The sequence below is a fragment of the Equus asinus genome, chromosome 18, assembly GCF_041296235.1.
Source record: "Equus asinus isolate D_3611 breed Donkey chromosome 18, EquAss-T2T_v2, whole genome shotgun sequence".
Classification (NCBI taxonomy): domain Eukaryota; kingdom Metazoa; phylum Chordata; class Mammalia; order Perissodactyla; family Equidae; genus Equus; species Equus asinus.
Window position 1 is genome coordinate 29,621,736 of NC_091807.1, and position 21,874 is coordinate 29,643,609.

Sequence of the window (21,874 nt, forward strand, 5' to 3'; positions counted from 1 at the left end):
AAAAGTGTAAATGTTTAAGCTGAAACCAAGCCATTCTCAGTGCTGCGTATGTTATAGGGGCAAAGCAGCAGCCAGCTCCCAGGGGACACATGGAACGCTCCTGTGAGGACGGCCGAGCAGACCCCCGGGCCCCAAGAGGTGTGGAGGGGCATGGGAATGCGTGCAGCTTTAAGGAACAGGCTAGAATTTTATCTGTGAAACCCATGAAATTTCATATTCAACGTTTGTCAGCTACAATACCAATTAATACGGGAATCTTAAAAGTCAAGCCCTGACCTCTAAATGCAGGTCTCTATGGAATAACAACACACTGCTAACATCGACTAAGCAAGACACAAAACCTAACAAAAATAGACATTTATTAACAAGAAGTTATAAAACTCAAAATCTCCTCTTTGAAACACAGCTTTGAAAAATACAGGTTGCCTTTCCAAAGCAGAGGTCAAATCAATTTTATACTTTAAGGATTTAGTGTAAAACATCCTTTTATTTACTAAAATAATTAACAAATACTGGCAGGAATTTATCTATTTGAAATGTTATACAAAGCTTTGTAAGGACTTGTTAAAGAAAGAAACTTTTAACATCTCCCTTCATGCTCTTCTATCTGATACAGTTTTTGACATTCCAGCTTTGGTACCCATGAGCCCTCAGGCGCGGAGATGCGCCACCTCAACCTGCGGTGCCTCCTCTGCAGAATGACAAAGCCCTGAGAGGAAGGGTCTTCCCCAACTCAACGCTGGGTGGGCTTGTGGCCCCAAAGGACCCCACGCCCACTTTAACTCTGACCCTGTCCCACACACAGTCCCTGGAGCTTAAAATTATCGGTCAACAAAATACAGTCAACTTTTCTTGTCAGGAAACTGAGTCAATATACGGAACTTGTCACTTTGCATGTTTTCCATGGAAACCCTTGATCAACTGAACTTCTAGAACCCAGTGCTGGAGGCGCAGGACGGCAGGGACTCAAGAGTCTGGGGCAGCGGCAGCGATGTCCTTGCAGAGCATGACGATGGCATCCTCGTTACCACCTGGTGCACCCTCTGAGGCGTCGGAGATCATCCGGACGTGGGTTAAGAGGGTGTCCGGCTGCTGGGCCCCCAGCCAGACGTCCTTAACGTACAGAGACACCAGGAAGGCTGCGGCGGCTGAGGAAGAGTCACAACAAGGCCATGAGGACACAGATCTCCTCCAGCGGAGAAACAAGCCACCCCACCCCACAGTGGGGCTGCACTGAGCACCCAAACACACTGCACCACATGCTCGTGGCAACCCGAGTTGAGCATGGGGATGAAACAAATGAATCTGGCCTCTGCTTAACTTTCGTGTTAATATTTTTTGTTCATTTTAAAGTTTATCTATTTGATGAATGTGTGTGGAAGGTAGAGACAGTTACAACAAGCCAAGCGCCTTCCAGGTTCTGACCATCCCCGCCGAGAACCAGCAGTGAAGCGGGAGCAGGGCTTCCTGGAATCACCCATGCCACATCCTCAGCGGCCCGGCAAGGAGAAGGGACTCGATTCCCTGACTGCAGCCACATGAGAGACAGGTCACCCCCGGCCACCAGGACAGCTCACCTGCCCCGGCTGCTGGCCATCCCCCCGGCTCCCCTTACGTCCCTCAGTGAAAGGAACAACTCTCCCAGATGGCGGAGGCCATGCACACAGTCACAGCCTCCCTATGTTCTCTTACAGCCTTTCAAAGCCTCTGCTACTCACTCATTTGTGCAGTCAAACCTTTATTAAGCACCAGCTGAATGCCAAGCACATAAACGGTGTGTATATTTGTGTGCTTGTGTGTATATATGCATATACACACACGTGTACAACACATCTGGCTACAACGTGAAACCATTCTTCACTTGGGTAATGGTGGAAACTTAGGAGAGCCACTGGTCTGCAGGGTGGGACAGGCCCCAGAGGGACACGGGATCCTGAGGCGGCCCCTTTTCTTTACTGCAGACACGATCGTCATCAAAGGCTTGACTTGAAAGCAAAGGAAGAGACGTGCTCTCCCTTCACATTCAGGCGCAATGGCAAACTCTCTGGGATCCCAGAGTCGTGGTTAAAAGGCTACGTACGCACTCAATCTAAAGGACTGACAGGCTCTAAAGCTCAGAAGCTGCTCCACCCGCAAGCCCACTCACGCATTTCTTCCGCCTCTGACCCACAAACCAGCATTACCTCGCGTGGCTTCATCCTCCTCACTCAGGGAAGAGAGGCAGAGGGTTGCAACCGCTGGGTGGAAGGGGCTTCCCGCTGGGCCCCGGGCCGCCACCAGCTGCAGCATGACTGTGTTGAACAAGCAGGCCACCTGCTGCTCCGGCCCCGCCAGCCTCTCGGCACTGCAGAGCCGGCTGTACAGCTTAAATATGCCACTCCTCACGGCGCTGTCCTTAAGAAGGTCGGCCACGACCACCGGCTGTGGCAAAATATGGCTCTTCAGCCAGCCAAGGAGTCTGGAAGCCTCTGTCCTGCTGAGAGGGTGCTCAGCCACTGACCGCAGCACCCAGCTGACCACTAGGGAGGCGGTGGCGTGCACAGGGTCTGGTGCATCGCTCTGGGGGGTGGGCCGGTCCTCAGGCTCTTGAGCGGCTTCAGGGTTCGGGAACACTGGCCCCCAGTGGGTCAGTATGGACCTCAGGAGGCCCTTGCACGTCTCCAAGCTGGACATGTCCAGCTCGGGGTCGGCTGCCTCCTCTGCCTCCCCAAGCCTCTTCTTCCGGCCCCGTGGGCCCTTGGCTCGAGCTGGCGTGACGGGCTTGTTCTTATCCTTGAGCATTTCTGTTATCCACACAGTGAGGAAAAAGGCAGTGAGACCGAGTCCCTCCTCCCCACGTGGATCCAGGCAGCGCAACAGCAGGAAGGGCATGGGGGCAGCTCACAGGCACTGGGTGCCCGGCACCGCTCCAACAGGACACGCGCCTGTGCCTGGAGCACAGCGAGCGCTCACTGTGACTGGGGCTGTCACTGCTGCTGTTAGAATGAACCAGTTTAACCCTCACCACAACCAAAGCCCCTCCCACTGTCCACGGAGGAGCCCCTGACAGCGGCCGAGCTGGAACTCAGAGCCAGGTCTCCCCAACTCCCTCTCTAGCACATGAAGATGGACAGGCCCTGTTTCTAAGCCGCATCAGCCTTGGAAATGCCGCTCTCAGAGGGAAAGACGCTGGGGGCTCTGGGTGGAACTGAGGCCCCAGGGAACATGAGACAGAGGCCTGGGTCCTGACACTCACTCAGCAGCTCCTTGACTTGGTATTTCTCAACGGCCGCTCTCAGGGCCTCCTGGAGCTGGACGTCTCGCTCGATGAGGCTCCATTTGTGCATGAGGATGAGGACATCCCTGGTGGACAGCACGGTCTCGTTCACGGTGAAGCGGTTCATGTCCTTGAAGGCCTGCAGGACAGTGGCCCTGTACCTCAGCACAGAGCCCAGCGCCTCGAAGAAGCTGGTCAGCTGGGCGGAGGCCAAGGCGGGCCTGTGGGGAGCCAACGTCACAGAGTGAACAAAAGCTTCCTCCTCGTCCTGCAGCCCAGGACTGGGGTGGCTGCCGGTCAACACCACATACCCAGAGGTGCAAACAGTCCATCCAAGGCCCGGGTTTCACTTCACAGCAGACATGGAGCGCGGGCCCCCAGCACATACGACAGGAAAAAGCAAGCAAATCCAGGGGAGGCAAAAAGGGGAGCGGAATCTGACCTCCATCCCGGAGACAGAGAAATCTCCTGGAAACCAGGGCTAACCGGGAGAGCAAGGCAGAGAGAGCCCAGGGTTAGGGTGCCAGCCCCCTCAGGAAGCAACTCAGGACCCCACTTCTCCACCTCACGAATACTCAGACGTGAGTGAAGAGGCCCAGGAAAGCCCTGGGACAGCATCGCCACCCACTGCCCAACGTGCCAGTGGTCACTGGGGGAACAGGTCCCTCTGAACCCCAGGAATTTAAAACTCAGTACCATCCACCCCACACACTTTTATAATTACAATCTTGATCTCAAATAGCAATCAGTTCTCAGAGACCAATGTGCCTTTCAACAAGCCCAAAACAAGAACCGTGGCTATCCAGCGTGGATTTACAATTTACTTCAGAACACCGTAAAACCAAATGCCCTGCTCTTTACCAAGAAAGTTTTCATTCTGAGCTTACTATCCACTTGCTATTGATCTTCTGGTTCCAATTAGCATATTTCTGTTCCCACATCAGAAATATGAGTGCACACAGTATATTTTCTCTAACACAAGGGAATCTGAGAATTCAGCTCTCTTAAGGAAATCAAGAGCATTATTCCAAGGGGTCAGAGGAAAATACTGAAATTTCCAAGAAAATTCATGGACGAGTAAGTGTGCAGGCTAACGAAGGCAAAGGAAGCCTAAGCGCCCTCACTCTCTTAGGTTAAGGTCATGGAAATACGTTCTTTCTACAAGACATCGCTTAGAGAGCTTGAATCAAAACACCAAGATAGATGCTCTACCTGCTAAAAATGGTCCGGGACGGCATATTTCAGGTTCTCAGAGTATGTTAAGCTCTCAAGGTCTTGAAAGGAGCCTCATAAAGTTGAAGTGGAAAAGAGGAAGCAGCTAAGATAGGTTTCCTGATGTCACCCACAACTGACAGCAGCCCTCTGGCCTAGTTCACACCAGACCATGGCCCAAAGCCCACTTGCAGAACTGTGACCAAGGGCAACACTGAGAGGTGACGTCCACAAGTGGTCGACACCAGGGTCACGGTGGCGGGCGAGGGTCTTACCTCAGGTGCTTCGTGAGCACAATGAAAACATAAAGGAATTCATTGACCAACTGCAGGGCGAGCAGCTTCGGGGGCTCCTGGGGCCCAGCCTTGCAAGGAGGCTGGCTCTCCCGCTCCACTCCTTTGTCCCCCAGGTTGGTCACCCACAGGGTGTGCAGCAAGGAGATTATGTTGGAGAGCAGCTGGGTCTCCAGAAACCTGAAACCAAAGGGGGAATGCTCTCTCTGTCACATTCTCTCCTTTCACTGGCATCTTCTGGAAGGGGTGGGAGAGGACCACGGAACAGACTACGATGGTGGTGGTAGCACCAGGCAGTGGCTTGGCAGGCTCTTCCCCTCCCCTAACAATTGTCTGCTCATCCTCCCACTGCAGCCCCCAAACAGGCCAGTATCCAAGTAAAACTGGGTGCCTGTTCCACAGATGCAGCTTCAACAGAGGGCAGGCCCCGCTCTCCCTCCTAACCGGACCACCACCCTAAGCCCCCACCAGAGAAAGTGCTGGAGCCGCTGCAGTAGGAAAGAAGAGCTGTCCCACCCACGAGAACAACTCGACTTCTAAGACATCAATAGCCAGGAACTGGTAATTAGCCAATTATGCCTTTTAGAAATCTGAAACAGTCTTGCAGCTAATGTCCAAAGACAGCCTAGGTTTAGGCTATTACTTTATTTTAGAGAAATTTCTAAAAATACACTTTAAAAATGCACAGGAGCCTAGATTTCCCTGGGCTTATGACAGTAGTTAGTTCTCTGAAAGACAGAGCCCTCCCCGCAAGTGCCGTCCACGGAGACAAGGTCCTTGTCTTTTCAGACAGCCTCAAACTTGGGATTATGAGGAATCAGAGCAGATCACACTGTGGACGGCACTGCGTCCTCCCCACACCTCCCCAGATTCACATGGGGAAGCCCAACCCCCAGTGGGACTGCATCTGGAGGTGGGGCCTCTGGGAGGAATGAGGTTTAGATGAGGTCGTGAGGACAGAGCCCTCGTGGTGGGACTAGTGTCCCGATAGGGAGGGGAAAAGCCACCGGAGCTCTCTCTGTGTCCCTGCACGTGCGCACATGCGAGAAGGCGGCGTCTGTAAGCAGGAAGATGGCTCTCACCAGAACCCGACCATGCTGCCCCTCATCTCAGACTTCCGGCCTCCAGAACCGTGAGAAAACGAGCTCCTGCTGTCTGAGCCACCCCGGCTGTGGTCCGCTGGTACGGCAGCCTGAGACAACGAGGCCAACACCCACTCCTGCCCCTCGACACGACTCCAGCGCCGCCCTTCACAACGCGCTTCAGCACCTTGACCCTGGGCAGACCGTGGAGCGCTGGGTCCCACCGACGCCCGAGGGACCCAGCAAGCGTTCCCGAACCTGGAGGCCTCTTGTTTCTCCCCTAGGGAGGGCTGCAGGCACAAAGCCTCAGGCAGACGCTGCCACTCCAGGGGAGGAGCCTGCACTGTGCAGAACACACAGAAAGGGCGGCTGGAGGGGCCTCCGCAGCTGGCGCTGTCATTCCATGCAGACAAGACACGCCAAAGGAAGATTAAAGTGAAATGCCATTTTGGCATCACCAGAAGGTGGCTTCCTAGGCACAGGTGGCATTAGAGGACACTGTCGGGCAGCATGGACTCTGCTGGACATTTCTCGTCGACATGAAAGCTAGCAGGAGACATCAGTGTCTCTGACCCGCCCTCTTCCCATCTGACACACACCTCTCGCGCACGAGGTGCTTACTTGCTCTCAAGGATGTGTAAAATCCATGTCAAAAGGCTATAGTCCCGTAGGAACTCATAGGCAGACTTGGCATCCCGGGCAGCATTCTGTAGAATTTCCAGAATCCAATTCTGAAAACCCAAAACAAAAAGTTACTTTTCAGTGGGAAAACCTAACTTATAATCAAAGGAACAACTGAAAAAATGCAACAGTATGTTACAATTCCAGGTGACGGTTGCATGTGAAGTTTGCTTTGCTGCCTTTCTAAGAGTAAAGGCTGTGTAGGAACTCGCCCTTCCCCACAAGAGACAGAGGACGCAGACCTCCACAGCAATTGCCGGGCCCCAGGGGGACGCCCACTTCCATCATAAGGAACCAACCCACAAGCAAAGACACAGCACGGAAAGCACATGGCCCAGACATGTGGCAGCCTGAGCTGGAGAGAACGTGGACCCACTCCCAGCTCAGCCGGGAACTGCTGGCGGCCCCTTTGGTCCAGTTTTCCCACCTGGGAAAGGCAGACATAAAGACAGAACTGCCACTTCAACTGTGATTGGGTGCTTTCAAATTCTCACAGGCCATCAAAAATAAAACACCAGCATACTCAAATTCAGTTTATTCAAACATGTTTCTTAATCCTGACTCACTCCTATTCACCCGCATTTTACATGGTATCAGAAATGAAAGCTGACCAGGCTAGGCAGTAATCAAAATACCAAAGGCTGGGGGCTGCCTTGTGCCTGAGTGGTTAAGCTCACGCTCCACTTTGGCAGCCTAGGGTTTCACCAGTTCAGATCCTGGGTGTGGACCTAGCACCGCTCCTCAGGCCATGCTGAGGTGGTGTTCCACATACTACAACCAGAAGGACCTACAGCTAGAATATACAACTATGTCCTGGGGGCTTTGGGGAGAAGAAGAAAAAAAAAAAGATTGGCTGTAGATGTTAACTCAGGTGCCAATCTTTAAAAAAAAGAAAAGTACCTAAAGGCTCCCCCTAGTCACTTCTTCCAACTCCAATGGCCTTTGGACGCGCACGCAGGAGCACTGGCCCAGGGAAGGAGCTGACGTGCAGGCTCCCCACCAGCGGTGAGGCCGCAGCTCCAGTTTCAACTCCCGACTCCCGACTCCCAGCTGGGTTCAAGGACCTACAGCATCTGCGCGTTAAATGAAATTCTGGGGGCTCGAGAGTGTCTGAGGCAAAGGCCCTCAGTCACTGAGGGGGTAACTGGTTTCTAGTTGTTAGCCAGCCCCACAGGCTCAGGATGACAGATTAGCCCCTCCCTCTCCACAGGCCTTCTCATCAGCCACGGCACAGTAGGGGGCCGCAACGAAACGCATTCATCAGAGGACAAATGGCAGTGAGAGTCAGCAACGCAGCCTGCACCCCGCGCAGGCCACACGGAAGGCACCCATGGATCTCATCTGCCCTCAGAGAAAGCGAGGGTCACGTCAGATTAGTAGGTCGCTCATGTCCAGGCTGGGATTAGAATTCACATGGACTCGACTTCAGAATAAAACCTTACGAAACAGCCCTTTCCGTCTCCCACAGCCATGCAGGCCGCCTACCTGGGCCACTTCGTCACACAGTGGGCTGCTGAAGAAGGACAGGATGATGTGGAAGACCCCTCGCCGGGCGCAGAGCTCATAGCAGTATTTGTCTCGAATCCCCTGCCGAAGAATTCCAAACAGCCACTCCTGTTCCGTTTTTTGCTGTAACCCAAGTGAACAGGAAACTTGTTAATGAAGTTTAAGCCTTTTACCTGACAACTCTTCAAACACCACTATTCTCAAGTCGAGGCGAGACTACGGCACAGCAGCCCTGACCTCCCGTCTGATTATATTAAAAACCGTCGATAGCACCCTTGACTGGTTTCTTCAGGTCCGGAATAAAGGACCAAGTCAAGTTTAAACACTGCACTGTGTGGATGCAGGCAGGTGTTCTATAAAAACACGTTTAATATTTAACCCAGGGGCCGGCCCAGCAGCACAGCGGTTAAGTGCACACGTTCCGCTTCAGTGGCCCGGGGTTCACCAGTTCGGATCCCGGGTGAGGACATGGTACCCCTTGGCAAGCCATGCTGTGGCAGGCGTCCCACGTATAAAGTAGAGGAAGATGGGCACGGATGTTAGCTCAGGGCCAGTCTTCGTCAGCAAAAAGAGGAGGATGGGCAGCAGTTAGCTCAGGGCTAATCTTCCTCAAAAAAAAAAATTTAACCCAGTGATTCACCGAGAAAATATAATGAGAATGCCATCAAACTGAGACCTCTGAAGCAGAGGTTTCCAGGCTGAAGAACTACCTAAGAATTAACACGTGGAATGAAAGGCATTTCTGCACACGAGCCAGTGTGCACTTCTACTTTTCCTGACCTTCTCGCTCTCACATTGCTTGTGCAATTGTGCTGGCTGTGCAGCCAACAGCATTAGTAGGAAAAGATCAGACCGACAGCAGAGGCCAAGGAACCCAATTCTGGAGTCTCTCCGGGACCGAGGACTTGAGAAGCACTACCTCGAAGTCAGAGCTGAAGAAGAACTGGAAGAAGCCGGGGACTTTGCTCATGTTCAGGTACTCGTGTGACAGCAGGAACTTGTTGATCTTCAAGTACATGTGCTCCTCTGGGAACAGAGGCAGACAGTCACTCACAACCAGCACCAACAGGACACCCTATGGTCTAATGGAGTCAGGGGTGGGGATGTGGGGGATGAGACATAAACTGATGCCCCTGGGGAGCTTTCGTATAAGCCAGGTGAGTAGTTCTCGAATTAGAAAGCGGTAAGACACCTGAGTTGCACACTGCATACAGGCTTTCTCTCATGGTTCCGAAACCACTGCAGGAGGTCGATCGAGTCTTTCAGAGACGTCGGCCCTCCCTGCTTATCAGCCTGCAGCATAAGCTCCAATCAGCTGGTGGGCAGCGCGGGTCACACACAGCACAGGGCTAACCCCCACAGCCACCGGCTTCTCACCGAGGGGAACCGCCATGGCAAAGGGGGCTCAGACGCGCCCTGGCTCACGTGGCTCTGGAACGCAGACACCTCCTCCCCTCTGCCTCACCATCGTGTCACGACCTCCAGTCTGTCCACACTGGCTGCAGCCTGAGCACCCCCTCCACTGCTGCTGCCCAGCACCCTTCACCCCGACACCAGGTCTGACGGGGGACAAAGCTCATCTAGGTGGCACAGACAGGATGGGAGGCCAAAACCAATCACCATGGCCTCTGCTAGGATGTCTTCTCAGGATCGTCTTTTTCTTTAGAGTCTACAAATGCCTAATTACTTCCTTTCCTCCCATTATTTCTAAAAATGATCTAGGAGCAGATGAAAATCAGATCTGAATTCTAACAGCAACTCGACAAGAGACTAACTGTGGTGCCTTGGACAAGCTATTTAATCTTGGGGGCCTTCAGGTGGGGTGCTGTTTCCTCCTCTGAAAATGACCACATTACACTCAAAGAACTCTGTGGTCCTTGATGGTTCCAACATTCTATAATTTTCCACTAATAAAAATTTTTTAAAAAACCGACCTTATGAGGGACTAACTTCTGCACACACTACCTCAGCAGTGGTGCCCCGCTGCGAGCAACCGAAAGGAGCCAGTTACAGTATAGGAGGGACCTGCACAGTGACGCACAGGCCAAACAACTTCTAACTAAGGACCCCCGAGCTGCGCTGACTGTGACTTCTGAGCGCAGACCCGCAGCTGCCTCTGAGTCAGGCACCCCTAAGTGCTCTCCTGTGCAGGAGTGATGCCCCCTCGCAGAAGCCCGCGAGCTGGGGCCATGATTTGCTTTTACCGTAGCTCTATGCCCCTCCAAGCAAACACAAACACATATTTCTTCCTCCACCACGCACACTGTTCTGCACCTTGCTTTTTCACTTAATTTCTCTAGACCTCATCCCCTAAGGGCCCATAAAGAGCTTCCTCACAACCATCGTTCATTGACTGTCCCCCCCGGGGAGGACCCTGACACGTCCCTCCTCATGCGTGTGACGGATTACACCTACAGGAGGAACACCGACAAGTGGACCTGCTCGGCTCCAATACTTCAGCCTCACCACACCCCGAGTCTACCAGCGGTACCTGGTTTTAAAATCTGCAGGGCTGCTTTGGCGATGAAGAGAGTCAAGGTAAAGGTGAGCCTCATGTTCTGAGTTCGGATCCCGTTCCGGACTACGTCCAACAGGTACAGTAGCTTAAACCAGGAAAAAGAAAAAGACGGAGGAGCAGTTTCAGAACAACTGTGACCGGCCTTGTCTCATGCAGCCTAACTACAGCTCTGCACGGTGGCCTCTCCTCGCATCCCAGGGGCCACCAAAGATGACGCTCACAACACCTACATCCTTGCTTGCTCATCTCAGAAGTGCCTCTCGCTTTTTCTTGAGGAGCCAGGCATGTGCCCAAGGGCAGGGAGAACCCCGGCTCCACGGCCTGACCATCCAGTCTCCTCTCGTTCCTATCACCCAGGGCACAGGCTGCTGAGGCTCGGAGTGTCGCAAAGAACAGCCACCTTAACTACCAAGTTTAGACCAAAAACAGAGTCGACAGAAATTAAACCGCTCTGACCACCCACCACACAACAGAGTGTTTATAAGGGGACACCTCTCTCAAATTCCTGGGGGAGGGGACCAGAGGTAGCCTCCAGCGTCATTCCCCAAGAGGGAACAGACAGTTATTCTTTATCAGAGGTCCCTGGCAACAGGCTTCCGTGTTCGTCAGGCAGCCTTCTAGCAGGCAGGTGGGCAGCCCGCTCTCCCGAGCCCTCCGCCCACTCTCAGCCCCACTCACCTGGGACTGCTCGCGGAACCGAGCCCCCTCCACGTGCGAGTAGTAGGCCGCCAGGACAGAGTAGGCCGCGGCTCGCATCTGCGGGTCATAGCTGCTCAGGGCCGCCACGGTCAGGCCCAGAGCATTCGAATCCAAGAATTTTCGACAATCCACTACAAATTCTACAAGAAATAAAACACAGCATTGAACACAACACACACACACTATGATCCACAATGCCTGTGCAACATGGCAAATTAAATTTCCCTTTGCATTTTGCCAATATCAGCTATGTGTGCTAGATACAAGAAATGCAAGTCTCTCTCCAGCTCCCCTTGTCTTCTGCTGAAGTTGGATTAAAGACTATCTTCCCTTCAGTGACAATAATTACCTTGCCCTCAGCTTCTAAGATGCTTGCAAATCCTAGCCAGGATAATTTCATTACTGCTCACAAAAACCCAACGAGCCAGAGAAGAATGAAAGTGCCATTCAGACCTGAGACACGAGATGCCGGGGGCCCAGAGAACATAAGTGGGGCGTCAGCAGAGAAAATTGGCTCCCCATTTCTACCTCATTCAGCCTGCTGCCTCTGAGCTCTTGCCTATGAGCACTGCTAAAGAAAGTACGTAAGGCCATGAAGCTGGGAGTTTCAGACAGCACAAACCAGTCTGACCTGGCCTACCAATTCACAAAGGATTCACCGACATCCATTCTGCAACTCTAGTTCTTTCTTCAAACAACACAGTCTCACAGAAGAGCAGCTCACCAAGCTTGAGTAAAAGCTAGAGTCTAGGGGCCAGCCTGGTGGTCCACGGTTCGCAGGTTCAGATCCTGGGTGCAGAGCTATGCGCTGCTCATCAAGCCATGCTGTGGTGGCATCCCACATACAAAATAGAGGAAGACTGCCACATATGTCAGCTCAGGGAAAATCTTCCTTAAGCAAAAAGAGGAAGACTGGCAGCAGGTGTTAGCTCAGGGCCAGTCTGCCTCATCAAAAAAAAAAAAAAGAAAAAAAGCTAGAGTCTACAGAATCTGATGGCTGACGTTCATTTGTCACCTGGGAGGTCTTGAGAAACTCACCATCACTCCAGGAGAGGATACGACAGAGACAGAAGGTCAGATAATGACAGGACACACCTGACCACATCTTAAAGGTCTTGATTATCACTAATAAAATTTAGAACACTTCAAATCCTCTTCAATAAAAACCCAGGCTTTTTTTTACAAGATATATACTGTCAAGAAAAACCTCAGAATAGAGATAAGTCATCTTGTTTAAAAAAGATTAAGTATGGTTTGGTCGTGACAATCACCCAAAAAGATGTTCTTTAGAATGAGTGACTGGTGACTGAGTTAAATTAGGAACCAAACACCAACCAACTGACATTACTACCCCAAAGGAGTAATCTTGGAATATGCTATCAAGGAAAGATACACCACTGATAATATTTTTTTAAAGATTTTATTTTATTTTTTTTTTCCTTTCTCTCCCCAAAGCCCACCGGTACAGAGTTGTATATTCTTTGTTGTGGGTCCTTCCAGTTGTGGCATGCGGGACGCCGCCTCAGCGTGGTTTGATGAGCAGTGCCATGTCTGCGCCCAGCATTCGAACCAACGAAACACTGGGCTGCCTGCAGTGGAGCACGCGAACCCAACCACTCGGCCACGGGGCCAGCCCCACACCACTGATAATATATTTTAAAAGTCAAACTCTTTTTTCCTCTACTCTCCCCAAAGTTAGACTTTTAAAAGGATAATGTTGGCAATTTAAAAACTAAAAATAACAAGAAAAATTATAATAAATCAGTTACTTCTCCTTAATCCAAACAGCTCTCATAGCCAAGTAAGTCTCCAAATGGATGGCTGTCCAAAAGTGCAGAAATCACTTCAAACTGTAAAGTTTCCTCCTCCCCCTCAGAAGCTGCAGAGCTCCTTGGAGCTTCCACTGGCATCCTACCCAAGGGTGGACCGACGGAGGTGGGGCTGCTTGTATACAGCTGCCCTCCTTTGTTTTGTTCAGCTTTCACACCCTATCAAAGAATAACCAGGATTTCCACTTCCGGCCAAGAGAGTGATAGGAACCAGATTTACCTGTCCACCTGAAGCAACTGGAAAACCAGACTCAAGAAATGAAATAAGGATTTTCAAGACATGGGACATGAGGCAACAAAGGACAGTGATCCCTGAGAGATGGGAAACAAACAAGGTGAAGCTTTGACCACCCAGCTCACAGCCTGGAGAGCTTCTAGGTCATGGCACAGGGAAGGCAAACCTAAGCGGAGACTGGAGGACTCTGAGCTGAGGAGATGGAGCAGGAGGCCTGGGGGGCCAAGGTGGCCACAGTTCCACAGCAAAGTCCTGGAGAAGACAGGCCCCTGAGAGAGCCCCATCTTCAGATGAGGGCCCATCCACAAGTGCGTGCAAGGAAACCACCTGAGGGTGGGAGCAACCACCCGAAAGATGGGAGGAGACAACCCCAGTCTCGCACTGGGTTGGAAATTGTTCCTGTTTCCACAGCCAGGGGCAAATCCTCGCAGTTCATAGGGTTAGATGGAGTGCTCAGAAAGACTCCACCTCAGCTGAGGGGCAGAGTACAACCCAGACTAAACGTTGCTCTGGTCCCACCTAACAGAGCTTAACAGCAAGGCTGGAAGGATTAAACTGCTTCCAAGTAACTCAAACGTGCCCTAGAACGAAGCTCAGGAACGTTCACAGGAATACAAAAACATCCAGCACCAAACAAGATAAAATTCACGTTTGGCTTCCAATAAAAAATCACCAAGCATTCAAACAAGCAAGAACACAGCCCATTATGAAGAGAAAACTCCACCATTCGAAAATGACCCAGCTATGACAAAGATAACAGAACAAGCAAAGACATTAAAACAGTTATTATAACTGTATTCTACAGGTTCAAGAAGCTAGATCAAAGATTAGTGTGTTAAATAGAAATATGGAAGATATAAAAACCGAAACCAAGCTTCTAGAGATGACAATTGAAATGCCTGAGGTGAAAAATGCACGGGGTGGGATTATCAGAAGATTAGACATCGCAGAAAAAAAGATCAGTGAACTTGAAGATAGCAATAGAAACTACCCACATTGAAACACAGAGAGAAAATAATTTAAAAACATGAACAGAGCATGACTGAGCTGTGGGACAATTTTGAGCAGGTTAACTTATGTGTATGTGGAGTCCCTAATAATATTTGAAGAAATAATGGACAAAATTTTTCCAAATTTGACAAAAACTATAAATCTACGGAGCCAAGAAGCTCGACGAACACCCAGAGCACAAGAAATATACAGAAAATCACACCAAAGCACAACATAATCAAATTGCTTGAAACCAGCAATTAAAAAAAAAATCTTAGAAGTAGCCATATAACACACAGAGGAACAAAGATAAGAATGATGGTACATTTTGTGTTTGAAATTATACAATCCAGAATCAGGGAAGCAACATCTTTAAAGTACAGAAAGAAAAAAACCTGTCAACCCAGAATTTTATAACCCATGAAAATCTTTCAAAAGTTAAGCCTTTTGGGGCTGGCCCCGTGGCCAAGTGGTTAAGTTCGCGTGCTGCGCTGCAGGCGGCCCAGTGTTTCATTGGTTCAAATCCTGGGTGCGGACACGGCACTGCTCATCAAACCACGCTGAGGCAGTGTCCCACATGCCACAACTAGAAGGACCCACAATGAAGAATATACAACTATGTACCAGGGGGCTTTGGGGAGAAAAAGGGGAAAAAAATAAAATCTTTAAAAAAAAAAAAAAAGTTAAGCCTTTTTTCCATAAAAAAGCTGAAAGAATTGATCACCAGCAGACTTGAACTACAAGAATTCTTAAAGGAAGTATTTCAGGCAGAAGGAAAATGATAGAAGATGGAAATCTGGTTCTACACAAAGGAATGAAGAGAATCAGAAATGATAACTATAGAGTAAATATAAAATCTCTTTAAAAGATAACTGACACTTTGAAGCAAAAGCAACAACATACTGTGGCTTTACAGTATGTAAAGTGCTTCTGTTCTCCATGAAGTGGCATAACCTCACTTGTCGGCAGACTGCAATAAATTGAAGATGAATACTATAAATCCTAGAGCAAGACACACACACACACACACACACACATTCTAGCTAAAGGCCAACAACAAAAAAATAAAACAGAATCAGATCAATAATCACATTAAACGTAAATGGTGTATACATTCCAATTAAAAGGCAGAGATGGTCAGATTGAATTTAAAAAAGCAAAACTCAAATACATCTGTTTACAGGAAACCACTTTTAATATCAAGATGCAGATTAAAAGTAAAAGGATGGAAAAAGAATAATCAGAAGACTCTTGGGCTCCAAAAGCTTATGCACTAAATTTTCTCATTTCTAACAAGTGACTATTTTTGGTAGGAGGAGGGAAAATACCCAATAGCTGAAAAAAATAAATCAAACTATAAAATTATATTGTTTTGGAAAAGATGAGATGTGTTTAAGATACACCTGCCTACCTACATAAAAAATACACATAAATGGAATACATTTGGGAAAGAGAGCAGTTTAAACATTTAACATTATGCTCACTAAAAATAGCTAGTATTCAGCTGGCTGGGACATTTTTAGTAATCACTGACATTCTCTAAGACAAATGGATTTTCCACGCATCTAGGAGGAAAAGTCAGTTTCATGTTCTGTGGTCATCTCTGTTTGTCTATGAAGTCTCGGCTTTGTAACACTTACAGAAAAGAGCTGCCCTTGGGTGTTAAAAATATAATAGGCTATTAAAAAATAGTTGTAACTGAAATTCTCTCTTTTTCAAGAACTTCAGAAATAGCAATTTGGACTTCTGATAACAGATCTTCAGGTCAAAATGGCTTAACCAAGACAATTATCAAGGATTAAAATAAAAAGCACCCCGTGTTTTACAGGCTCTAGTAGCAGTGCAACTGTGCTGTCGAGACCTCTCCCTCACACCTCCTCTTACACAATCTGCTCAAACGCGGCCTGGCAGGTACGGCTCATCACAGCAAGGAGGCCACAGAGCCCGTGCTCCCGCAGTCTGATGACGAGGCTCAGAGAACCATCTCCCTGTTCTGTGGCATATGTGAATTATGAGCTGAAGATTTCAGCCCAGTTCTATAGAGGACAAGAATTTGCTGCGGGAAAAGCATTTGTCACTGCCCTTGCTACAGCCTTGGCTGGCCCTGGATCTCAGCCAAGGACTCAAAGGGAAGCAATAAGGTTAAGAAAACAGGTTCCCATTTTCAGCAAAAAGCTGAAATGGAGCAGTGAGACTATAGTTTCTCTGAGGACTGGCAGCCACACATAAAAACTAACCAGATGCCAATTTAGGATTGCCAAACGTTGAGCAACACTTGGACTCAGGTGCCACTGCAGGAAGCAAAAACACACTGTTGAGAACTTCTGCTACACACAGTATGGATGAATCTAAAAATACAACGTGGGCTATATGGAGCTTGACACAAAAGAGTACACAGTGTCTAACGCCATTTACACAGACTTCAAACACAGGACACTGGCCCCTACATAAGAGGGGGACAGGCTTCAGGAGCTGTGGATTATGTTCTGTTCCTTCATTTGGCTGGTGGTTTCACCAAAATTCAAGCCATACACAGGTGATTTGTGCACATTTGTATATATTACAGTTCTATAAAAGTTTATTTAAAACATCATTCATGCTGACTTCTCCACAAGGGCAAAAGCAAAAGGAAGAATAAATTTTTTAAATAACATGAAAAAAAGATTCCTGACTTAATTCAACCACAATAAACCTAGCCTACACTGGCCATTATGCTGGTTCACAGATTTCTGTTCTATTCAACTTATCATTTTACTGATAGGAATTTTCTTCTCCTTATGAACTGGTATGTTTCTTTTTATCAGACCACAAAATTTGTTTAAAACATTATGCTCCCATTTTTTGTTCTGGATGACAAGTAGTCCAGAGCAAAATTTAATGACCTAGTTTTTCTTTTGTTTTTTAATTTTTGTGTTTCTATTTTTCTGTCCACCTCTATGCTTTTTAACGTTTTCTACTTCCATGTGAATAATTTTAGCATAACCAGTATTTTAAGATACTGCAAATCCTTCTTAGGGTAGACATGCTCTGCAAAATTTTCTACCTGAATTGTACCCATAAAATATAAAATAGGCTGTATGTGGAGACTTCCCTACTTGAAAGACCACTACTAGTTATCTCTCTTCACAAAAGCCCTTCCAGAAACTGTCCTCCCTACCCAAAAAAGGCAATATTCAAGATTTTGAGAAAAACACAGTGTTCTGATTTTACTGTTTTTCTATTAAGTGTTTTCCAAGGCTTTGCCTTCTGTCTCCTAAAAGCTCTACTGAGAGATGGAACAACAGACTAAATGATGTGTTATAATCTGCCAAAGTTGCCTCATATTTTTAGACTGTGGAAAATCTATTTTCGTGTTTGATGAGAAGCAGACCTAGCCGGCACCGCCAGGGCATGGGGGATGAGAGGAGCTCCCGGCCACACGCTGGACGTGCCTCAGTTAGCCTGCCATGAACGGTCACCAGGGCCACTAGGACATCTGCTCATCATCACCACAGTCGGACACTGGCAGGAGATGCCCCTACTCCCCTGCAAACAAAATCCAGCTCAGCCACAGAACAGTGTTCGAGGAGAGGGGAGCTACAGCAACACGGGGCTACTGACGGGAAATCTCTCTGAAAACCCAGCCCTCGCACAGCCCTCTGTAAGAACACTGAAGGGCAGCCGGGAGGCTCAGCAAACCTGTTCATGAGTAGGAGCATCTGAATACAAAAAGACAATTTCAAGTTGAAAAACAGAGAAAACAGAACGAATAGTGAGACATGGTCTCCCAGTGCATGCAAAGCCATGAGGCCATTAGGTCAGCAGGAAGGAGCCCCTTTATAAAGGCATCACCCTGGCCGTGCCCATCAGTAGAGACGCAGAACACATGCCTCCACTTGTCCCCCACATCCTGCCACTGTGAGTCCTTCCCTGCAGGCCGTAAAGAAGCAAGCCAGGAGGCCAGCCAAGTGGTGTAGTGGTTAAGTTTGTGCACTCTGGTTTGGCAGCCTGGGTTCGCAGGTTTGGATCCCAGGCACAGACCTACACAACACTCCTCAGCTCCTCAGCCATGCTGTGGTGGTGTCCCACATACAAAATAGAGGAAGATTGGCACAGATGTTAGCTCAGGGTGAATCTTCCTCAGCAAAAAAAAAAAAAAAAAGAAGCCTAGGAGAACGTGCAAGGAGCTGGGCACACACGTTCCCGCTGGCAGGAGGAAACGACATGCAGAGGCCAGGTGGGAGGGAGATTTTCACTGCACGGCCTTTGGTACTGCCTGAATTTTGAACTGTGAATATATTATCTAAAGTTAAAAATTAATTGAATTAAATTTCCAATTCTGGGAAGACGGAGTAGACACATTTTCTCTATTCTCCTATTAAGAGGAACTGAAAATCCCAGATAAATATAAGACGACTTTAAAAGGTGGGAAGGAAGCAGACCAGGTGGAGACCTCAGGTGAGCTCCCTGGGTTTCCTTTCTGCTCCATGTGCCCTAGACCAAGAGCTAAGAAAGCCAGCAACCCAGAAACACGAATGGGCACACGTGCAGCAGAACAAACGCCCACTCTCTCCAGTCTCTCGACAAACGGCTATAAAAGGGGCAGCCTAGTAAGACAGAGAACCTCTAGACAGTCACTGCTCTACTCCAGCCAAACACCCCAGAAAACACTGTGGCCCCCACCCTACCCACGCCAGCCAAGGTGGAGTGGGGAGCCTAGACCTCCCCAGGCTGTGAGACAGAGCCCCACACCCCTGCTGGGGAGGCGGTAGAGAAGGCTCCCCACTGGGCAGCGGCGAGGCCCTCCTGCGCCCGACTGCTAACAGAGGAGGCCAGAGGAGGCCTCGTAGAGAGGAAGGGCAAGGCTCCTGCTTGGCATCAGTGGAGGCCGAGGGAGGGGCATAATGGGCCGCTCCTGCCTCTCCCAGCCAGGAATATCAGCGCAGGCTTGATCCATAAAGGGAAAAATTGATAAACTGGAGTTCACCAAAATTAGAAATTTTTGCTCTGTGAAAGACCCTGTTAAAAGGATGAAAAGATAAGCTGGGAGAAAATGTTTGCAAACCACATATCCCACAAGACTACTATCTAGACTACATGAAGAATTCTCCCAACTCAACAGTAAAAAAAGAAATCCCGTTAGAAAACGGGCAGAAGACATGAAGTGACACTTCATCAAAGAGGACACATAGGCAGCCGGCCCCGTGACCGAGTGGTTAAGTTCACGCGCTCCGCTTCGGCAGCCCAGGGTTTTAACGGTTTGGATCCTGGGCGCGGACGTGGCACCACTCATCAGGCCATGCTGAGGTGGCATCTCACAAGCCACAACTGGAAGGACCCACAACTAGAATATACAACTATGTACTTTGGGGGCTTTGGGGACAAGAAGAAGAAAAAAAGGACATACAGATGACAAATAAACCACATCATGTTTCACACCATCAGCCATTAGGAAAATGCAAATCAAGACCCCAATGAGGTATCGCTACACACCATCACCCAAGAACGCCCCAGACCAACAGTCCTGAGGACCTGGGAATCAGACCTCGGTCCTCCCCAGTGGGCACATGCACACGCTGACCCCCACCCGTTTACCAGACTCCCACCCTCAGGCTACTAGACACAAACGCCATTTCAAAAATACACTTAAACCAAGAGAAAGTCAACCCCAGCAGGCTCTCACTTGTTTTCAAGGATAAAATCTCTCATTTCTGTTGGTATTTGACCACTATCCGGTGATAATTCGGAAAAGGCTCCTGTCCCTAAGAAATAGGAAAACATCAAGGACATAGGGACACTCTCTGGTTTTAAAATTATAATTGTTTTTTAAAAAAAATCTCCATATATTCAAAACATTAACTGTTAACTTTGCTGAAAATCACTGGAATGAAAAGGTAACACGGCAGCTGGGTATCCTTCAAGGATTAATGAGAATCCCTCAATTATTACGGTAATAATTCCCACGAGAAACCTGTCTTTGTGAGGGCCCTGTGACTATGCCTGAGCCACACACAGCAGGAGCTGCTCCCCGTCCCCGCCCTTCCCAAAGGCAGCAACTACCTGGCCTGGTCAGTTCACTGAAGAGATGAAGGAGGAAGCAGGGGTCGTACAGGCCATCGAGCTCCACTGTGCTCCTGTCTTTAAATACCGGCTCCTGTGTGTCCTGAAACAGCCCCAAAAAAACAGAAACGCGCAGGTCAACCTCACAAATGTACTACCACGTGAGTACTTACCCACTATCTCTAGAGTTCAAATTATTCTGAGCATTCAAGAGCATAAAATGGCTCTGTAAAAAAACAGCGCTTGTACTTGAAATGGTATTTTTGAGATTTGCTTCAAAATAGTCTTTTCTGGGGAGTTATAAATGAAACCCGCATGGATAACTGTTGAAGCGGGGTGACGGCGATGTGGGGGTCCTATCTCTGTACCTTATATATGCTTGGAATTTTGCTTAAGAAGTTAACCATCCACCAGAAAACCAGGGCTTGGAGTTTACAGAACACTCAAGCCGAGGGTACAGGTGGAGCCCTTGGAGGGGCGGGCAGAACAGCCCCCGCCCGCAGTGAGTGCTCCCTGATGGCTGTGCCCCGGGCCTCGCGCACCTTGGGGGGCAGCAGCCTCCGGTTCTGGGGGAAGTGGAGGATGGTCTTCATCATCCGGTCCTGATCCAGCAGGCGGAGGATGTCCCCGACGCTCGGCTGCTGCCACAGCGACTTGCCCAGGCTCCGGCATGTCTTGTGATGCTCCACAGCCGCTGGGCCCCATAGCAGCACCCTAAGGCCAGAGGGGAGAGCAGACTGGTCCCCGGGCCCCACCAGGAAAAGAACTGATGATGATGATGATGACCCTAACAACCATGATAGAGAGCTCTGTTGAGCAGCTAGCACACGCCAGGCACTGTGGTGAGCAGCTTACGTGTGTTCTACCACTTAATCCCCATCATAACTTAGCGGGAAGGTCGGGGTGATGACGACGCCGACGCTGACGGGGAGGGCGGGGGACAGTGCTGGGGATGATGGAGGCCAACACTGATACAGAGCTTATGATGCGCCAGGCACTATTCTAAGCTCTTCATGTGCATTAATTCACTTCATGTGTACAATAACCCCAAAAGGTAGGCACCATTATCATCCCCATTTTGCAAATGGGGGAAAGAGGCACAGAGAGGATTAAGAAAGTTGCTCAGCTGGTCACTTGTCTACTAGTTAAGCAGCAGAGCTGGAATTCAAACTTAAGGAGTCTGGCTCCAGAGTCTAGGCTAGACCACAGTGGCAGAATCCCGGCTGCTCAATGACACTATGCTGACACAAACCTCTCCCTGCTTACACGCAGCCATGAGCAGAGCAGGTCTGCCCGCACAGACGTTCAGCTGTCCCCACCTCGAGAGTCCACCACATAAACATCCCTACCTTTCAGGCCACCAACCTCTCCAGAGAGATCACCTTGCCTGCAATATGACACAGGCCTTCTTTTTCCTCCCCATCCTTCTCCCTGCTACCCTCCGCCACCACTCACCCCCCCACCACTGCTGGAGGATGCTTCCCCAAAGCCCAGCTCTGATGAGGGCCACTTCTCTGCCTCCAAATGTCTATCA

The 21,874-nt window shown here is 49.3% G+C and overlaps 1 protein-coding gene across 4 annotated transcripts in view; it reads right to left on the reverse strand.

The window, feature by feature from the left end:
• Nucleotides 1–190: 190 nt before the first annotated feature.
• The window catches only part of URB1 (URB1 ribosome biogenesis homolog), a 76,268-nt gene continuing 54,584 nt past the window's right edge, over nucleotides 191–21,874 (reverse strand). Inside the window, exons 29-39 of one of the 4 annotated variants that reach the window (XM_014827590.3) lie at nucleotides 20,883–21,054; nucleotides 20,341–20,443; nucleotides 11,227–11,387; nucleotides 10,522–10,633; nucleotides 8,950–9,056; nucleotides 8,010–8,153; nucleotides 6,465–6,574; nucleotides 4,744–4,941; nucleotides 3,236–3,477; nucleotides 2,184–2,783; nucleotides 191–1,148 (exon numbers count right to left, since the gene is read on the reverse strand). In XM_014827590.3, the coding sequence (XP_014683076.3) occupies nucleotides 967–1,148; nucleotides 2,184–2,783; nucleotides 3,236–3,477; nucleotides 4,744–4,941; nucleotides 6,465–6,574; nucleotides 8,010–8,153; nucleotides 8,950–9,056; nucleotides 10,522–10,633; nucleotides 11,227–11,387; nucleotides 20,341–20,443; nucleotides 20,883–21,054 (2,131 nt within the window). In that variant the 3' untranslated portion in view covers nucleotides 191–966. The other 3 variants (XR_011495377.1, XM_070488758.1, XM_044750750.2) reach the window with 3 other exon arrangements.